At 47.2% G+C, this 7193-nt stretch overlaps 1 protein-coding gene across 1 annotated transcript in view; it reads right to left on the bottom strand.

Annotated features, from left to right (window-relative positions):
* The window catches only part of ITCH (itchy E3 ubiquitin protein ligase), a gene marked incomplete at its 5' end in the record, with an annotated part of 79964 nt that extends 73965 nt beyond the window's left edge, over positions 1-5999 (bottom strand). Inside the window, one exon of the mRNA XM_014527023.2 lies at positions 5875-5999. Within this exon, the coding sequence (XP_014382509.1) occupies positions 5875-5999 (125 nt within the window). The remainder of the gene's footprint in view (positions 1-5874) is intronic.
* Positions 6000-7193: the final 1194 nt, after the last annotated feature.

Raw genomic sequence — 7193 nt, 5'->3', positions numbered from 1 at the left:
GCATGGAGCTGGTGCCCAGAGAGGCAGCGGGAGTGTGGAGGGCAGGGTATGGGTGTAAGAACCACCGTTCCACACTCCTCCCATGGCATCCAGCCACAACTGCTGGCAGCAGGAGCATGCGGGGAAGTCAAGGCGCTCATGTCCGGCGGAGGAGCAGCTCCGGCCAGTGCTGCATGGGGGGAGGGAACAGAACCTGCTTTATCGCTGGGGCTCTGCACTGCATGCCTGCAGATTCAGCACTCGCAGTGGGGAAAGCCCCGCACAGGAGACTGCTGCTTCCCCTGCTCTCTGCTAGGCAGGTCCCCACTCTGCCAGGACTGGAGGAAGCCCTGCCCCCTGCTTTCCCGCTGAGTCCAGCATGGGGCTTCCCCGCTGTGAGGGTGTGGGAGATTCAGGCGCACGGCTCAGAGCCGCTGTGATAGAAGTGGCTGGGCAGGCTTGCGCTGGAATGTGCTCTTTGCCCCCAGCGCAGAACTGGCAGTTTCCTGAACACCTCAAACTTGGGCCTATAGTCCAAGACTGGCTATGCAGCTGTCAACATGCATGCATCATTGCAAGATACCAAAAATCTAGCACAAGGCCAACATCATTGCAATACAGAAGCCAGGGAAAGACCCAGCAGACCCAAAGAGCTAAAGACTCATATCACTTCTATCAGTGGTCTATAAACTCCTAGAGCGGCTTATCCCGAACCGGATCACACCAAGTGTTGACCAACAGCTGCTGCATGAGCAAGCAGGTTTCAGAAGAAACCGATCAACCCTTGACCGTGTGGCAGCTCTTACAACTGATAGAGAGAAACTTCAAGAATTGAGAAAAAGTTTGAGTGGTTCTAGTTGAAAAGAAAAGAATTGTTGTGGAGGGAAAAAGAGTTACCCTTTGAGAAGACACCAACCTGCCTGGGTGTCACTCTAAACAGAAGCATAACCTGCCACCACCTGGAGAAGTTGAGACAAGTTAACTTCAGAGACAGCAGCCATTAAGAAACTAGCCAGTACAATAAGGGGAGGCAACTACTCTACCTTGAAAATAACTACGCTAGTCATGGTTTAAGCACCAGCGGAATACTGCCTCCTTGTGTGGGCAAATAGCACCCACACCCACAAACGGGACAGTGCTCTGAATGCTGCACTATGCACAATAAGTAGCTGTCTGGTATACGTGGAATGGGAAAACATAGATTCGTAGATGTTAGGGTCGGAAGGGACCTAAATAGATCGTGTCCAACCCCCTGCATTGCTGGGTTCAGGTGACCCCAGCCAGATGCCTATCTAACCTCCTCTTGAAGACCCCCAGGGTAGGGGAGAGCACCACTTCCCTTGGGAGCCAGTTCCAGACTTTGGCCACTCTAACTGTGAAGAAGTTCTTCCTAATGTCTAGTCTAAATCTGCTCTCTGCTAGCTTATGGCCATTATTTCTTGTAACCCCCAGGGGAACCTTGGTGAGTAAAGCCTCACCAATTCCCTTCTGTGCCCCCATGATGAACTTATAGGCAGCCACAAGGTCACCTCTCAATCTTCTCTTGTGGAGGCTGAAGAGGTCCAGGTGCCCTAGTCTCTCCTCATAGGGCTTGGCCTGAAAGCCCTTAACCATACGAGTGGCCCTTCTCTGGACCCTCTCCAGTTTATCCACATCCCTCTTGAAGTACGGTGCCCAAAACTGCACTCAGTATTACAACTGCGGTCTGACCAGCGCCCGATAGAGGGGAAGTATCACCTCCTTGGATCTGTTCGTCATGCATCTGCTGATGCACGATAAAGTGCCATTAGCTTTTCTGATGACTTCGTCACACTGACGACTCATGTTCATCTTGGAGTCCACTAGGACTCCAAGATCTCTTTCCGCTGCCGTGCCAATTAAAATATTTAAAACTTTTAAAATATATATTGAACTAGTTAAGATATATGTTTAAATGTGTCTACATCCACCATTTGTGGAAATTCCTTCTAGATTATTCAAAGTTAATGTATATTTTTGGGTTTGGTGGAACAGGTTGATTTTCAGGTCTTAAAGTGGCCACCTACAAGAATCAAATTTGCCTCCTCTTCAGAACAGCACTTTGAGTTCTGTAAATTACAGGGTGAAGCTAGGCGCTTTATAAAGCAGGCATGACCAACCTGTAGCACAAGGGGCACACAGGCAGTCTATGCATGGCGCACAGCAGATCAGGGAGGGAAGGAGCAGAGCAGTGACAGACAGAGCAGAAAACAGAGCATCAGATTGAGTAGGGAGCAGAAAGCAGCAGTTCAGCCCTGATGTTGCTGCATGGCCTGGCCTGGACCCAATCTGACCACTTGGGGTTTGGAAACATGGCAGCAGAGGAGGGGTGGCAGTGTTACTTGCCACTGCTGTCCCACCTTTCTCAACCTGTGGGAAGCCCTGCAAGCCAGATGCTATGGTTCCATGGGCTAGATTTGTCCCATGGGCCTGGGATGGATCACCCTGTTCTAAAGCATTAGTACAGATTACAGAAGAGAGAGTATGGAGGATGGACCAGAGTTGGCCGTTGCTTCAAGCACTTTGTTAATTAGACTTGCTCTGAATAGGGTTTTTTGGTACAGAGCAGTGGCCTGCCTACATTAGATCCCCAGTATTGCTAACACCAGCATAGCATGAGCAATGATGACAGATCTTTAAAAACGTTCCCCCTGTGCTTAAGGTCTTTGGGCCAATCTCATTTCTCTCTCATTTAGCAAGGATTGTCAAGACATGAAAATATACTCTGATATGTCCCTGATTTAGCTAAGAGCGCGAGCAGAGGAGGTATACTCCTCTTTAGTAATCTCTCCCCGTTTCCACTTTTTATATGCCCCCCTTTTAGCCCGTAGGCTGCTCTGGATTTCTCTGGTCAGCCAAGGAAGCCTCTTGGCCCCTTTCCCCCTTTTTTCCCTTATCGGGATCGTCTCCCTCTGTGCCCGAAGGATCATTTCCTTAAGGCACAGCCACCTTTCCTGGGCTCCCATCTCTTCAAAAATCTTACTCTGCAGTGCGTCCTTGACTAAACGCCTGAGTTCATTGAAATCAGCTTTCCTAAAGTCTAGCACTTTCACCCTACTAGTTACCTTACCCACTCAACGTCTTATGATGAATTCTATTATTTGGTGATCACTGTCCCCCAGATGACCACCGATCTGTAGGTCTCCTACCATGTCATCCCCCGTTGCCAATACCAGGTCCAGTAAGGCAGTAAGGCATTCCCCCTAGTGGGACCATGTACCTCCTGCATCAGATGGAGGTCCTGTACACAGGATAGGAACCTGCGTGAACGGTGGGACTTTGCTGTCTGCGTCTCCTAGCAGTGTCTGGGTAGTTTAGGTCCCCCATGACTACCGCCTCCATAGTTTTTATGGTCTCCAAGAGCTGACTCAGGAGCCCCAAATCTAGTTCTTCCCCTTGGTGTGAGGGTCTGTAGCAGACCCCTACCACCAAATCCCTTTCTCCTTGACCTCCATGTAACCTAACCCACAATCCTTCTACTTTTTCCTCCTCCGATTCTGTTTTGACAAGGGTCGATGTATATCGCTCATTGACATAAAGCGCAACCCCTCCCCCTCTCTTCCCCACTCTATCCTTTCTGTACAGCTTATAACCCTCAATGTGTACCGCCCAGTCGTGGGAAGAATCCCACCAGGTTTCTATTAGCCCTACTAAGTCGTAGGTGTTTTCTGCAAGCAGGAGTGTTAGTTCATCCTCCTTGCTCCCCATGTTCTTCTTGGCAGGAATCCCCCCACTCATAACATCAAGATGTCTGGAATATTGCTTGACTTGGCAACCAAAGCCCAACAGGAAGACCATCCGCTACATGATATGACTGAAAAATACCCAACACAGAAGTGTCTTAGAAGCAGAAAACCCAGGAACCACCAGAAACATCATAGAGGAAGCAGGAGACACTATACTATCATCATGGCTCCAGAGAAGGTGGGAAGAGCAATGGAATAACAACCGCAGCCCACTACACAACTACATGCAATTGCCATCCTCACACCCTCTTGGTCAAACTCCCATGGAAGCCATGAGTAAACGTGAATTGGCTGCAATCAGGTTATGGAGCCTTTAATAAAATCAAACATAAAATGTGTCTTACAAATTCACCACTGTGCCTATGTAAATTTCATAGACATTAGGGCTGGAAGGGACCTCGGAAGATCATCGAGTCCAGCCCCCTGCCCGAAGGCAGGAAGTCAGCTGGGGTCATAGGATCCCAGCAAGATAAGCATCCAATTTTTTCTTGAAGGTGTTCAATGTAGATGCTTGAACCACCTCCGGTGGCAGGCTATTCCAGACCTTGGGGGCTTGGATAGTAAAGAAATTCTTCCTTGTGTCCAGCCTGAAATGATCTTGCAGTAGTTTATAACCGTTCGACCTCGTCATCCCTTGGGGCGCTCTGGTGAACAAACGTTCCCCCAGATACTGGTGGTCACCCCTGATAAACTTATAGGAGGCCATCAGATCACCCCTGAGCCTGCGCCTTTCCAGGCTGAAGAGTCCCATAGTTCTCAGCCTGTTGTAAGCTCTGTTTCCCTGACCTCTGATCATGCACATGGCTCCTCTCTGGTCTCTCTCAAGCTTCACCACATCCTTTTTGAATTGTGGGGCCCAAAACTGGATGCAGTACTCCAGCTGTTGCCTCACCAAGGCCGAGTACAAGGGGAGAATGACATCCTGGGATTTGCTTGAGAAGCATCTATGGATGCAAGCCAGCATTTTGGTCGCTTTACTAGCTGCAGCATCTCATTCAAGGCTCATGTTCATCTTGTGGTCAATGATGATCCCCAAGTCTCTTTCTTCCATAGTGCTAGCCAGCGTAGCACTGCCGAGCCTATAAGGATGCTGCAGGTTTTTCCTCCCAAGGTAGAGAACCTTGCATTTTTCAGTGTTAAACACCATCAGGTTCTCGTCCGCCCATTTGCTGAGCCTGTCCAGGTCAGCCTGGATCGCTCTCCTGCGTTCAAGCGTGGACGCTTTGCCCCAAAGTTTGGTGTTATTGGCAAACTTGGCCAGTCCGCTTCTGACTCCAATGTCCACATCATTAATGAAGATGTTGAACAGTATGGGTCCAAGGACAGAGCCTTGGGGGACCCCACTGGTCACAGGGCACCATGATGATTGACTTCTGTGGCAAAGGAAATCAGACAGCCCAACATATACTAACTGATTACCCTCTATACGGTCCACCAGAGGAAGCAAACAGTCTGGAAGATTGCAGTAATATTGATGGATTTACTCCTAAATGGTTGGAGGAGTCTACTTTCTGAAGTCATACAATGAAGATAAATGACTTACTGGTTAAACCAGTGCATGTAGTCATGGCAGAACATAGCTAAGGGGAAGTATTACTGAAATGCCTTTAAGCAAAGCTCAGTGAATTACAAGAAAACATCTGGTGCTCCACATGGACAACCTGCTTTCAAGGTAACTTGCTCCAAACTTACACTTCTTTCAAAGCACTGGCCTGTTCTGCACTATTATGATACCAATAGCTGTCACCAAGCATTTCAATACAGACATTTGAAAGACAAAATACGCACTCCTTAGAAAGACAGAAAGAGAGAGAACTTCAGGTTATGCACAACAATGATGTGGACTCTAGCGATATTTTTCCAGTACTGAATGTCTCTTTCGCAGTGTGGGAGGATGACAGATTTGGCTAAAAAAAGCTATTTCTGAGCCTTATGAGAGATGATACAGCATCTTGCCACTATAACTGTAATAGGAAGCTATAGAATTTAATCAGTAAAGAAAACAACAGTTATACTTCAGATATAATTGTTTCTACTGTCAAAATGCAGTTTATTTGGAGCTCCTAAAGTTAACCACAACATCTTAAACCAACTGTGGCAAATTCCATGGAAATAATGTTAACATACTTACGTTTCATATTGTTTGACATTAAAGTTTCATGTATATCCAGGACAGCACCTCCCAGAAAAACATCAGACTTTAATGTCTGATGGCTCCAGACACGAAAGTTTAATTTGCTGATAGGTGTAACAATTCTAAAAAAAAAAAAAAATGTACAAAGGACAATGGTAAACACTGTGCAGTGAATCACAAAATGTGTTGCTTCAACCTACACTTAAAAACAATTCTCATTAAAGTTGGAAATATTTAACCAAACTCTGTTGAATTATAAATAGTTTACTACAATATATAATTTTCTTGCTTTAGGAAGCTGGTAGAAAAAAAAAATAATCACAAAACAGTCAAAACTAAAGGAAAGTCAAAGTGGTTCCTAGAACTGTTTATGCTTCAAATCAAAGAAGCGGAGTTGTTTTAATTATTTTAAGCAGGGGACTATGAGCTTAAATTGTATTTTGTGAAAAAATTGTTTGTTTACTATTGGTTATTACAATTAATATCTAAATATTACTATTGAGAAATGTTTTAATTTAAATCATGGTCTACAATGAATACATTTTGAAAGTTAATCATTTATCCTGTGTCTTTGCCATTGGACCTGTGGGCCTCATTTCTCTTGGAGAGGAAATTTTTCAAGTAAAGCACAAATACAGTTTTTGTTATTCAGAAAGAAGTTTAGAGAGCCATGACACTGGGATCTTCATAAGTAGGGGTGCACCAATTGGGGCCTGATACCGATAGTCTATTTTTAAGGAGGCATATTGGCTGATACTGATCCAATTTCTGATATGGCTGAGTTCAGCTGGTAAGTCCCTTGTGGTGAAAGGGGAGGGAAGGGGTGTGGGGGGACAGATCAACTCCTCCTGAGGTGAGGGAGAGAGTGGGGCTGTGGCAGGCGCTGTCCAGCCAGGGTAGGGCAGGTGCAGGATGGAGCCGTGGCTTGTCCGGGGGGCGGGGAGTGGTGGGAGCAGCAGCTGGATGAGCCGCCAGACAAGCGGCACGCAGCAGTGGGAGCTGCCCCCACTCCCTGTGCCCCCTGGACAAGCCGCAGGTCTGTCCTGTGCCTGCCCCAGCTGGGCAGTGCCTACCCTAGCCCCAGTCCCACTGCTTCCCTCACCATGGGGGGCATTGGTCCCCCCCCACTTCCCTCCTCCCCTTGCACCACACCAGACCTACCAGCTGGACACGGCTCTCAAAGCTGCCTGGATTGTGCTCCTCGCTGCCAGTGTGCTGCACTGTGACTGCATGCACACACAAGCATTTATCAGCCAAATTATCAGCCACTTCAGACCAATTTCCAATATGGTCAATTTTCTTTATATTGGTGCTGA

This window comes from Alligator sinensis, unplaced genomic scaffold (genome assembly GCF_000455745.1).
Source record: "Alligator sinensis unplaced genomic scaffold, ASM45574v1 scaffold690_2, whole genome shotgun sequence".
Classification (NCBI taxonomy): Eukaryota; Metazoa; Chordata; order Crocodylia; family Alligatoridae; genus Alligator; species Alligator sinensis.
Note: the sequence above shows the minus strand (reverse complement) of the source record. Positions and strands in the feature narration are given on the sequence as shown.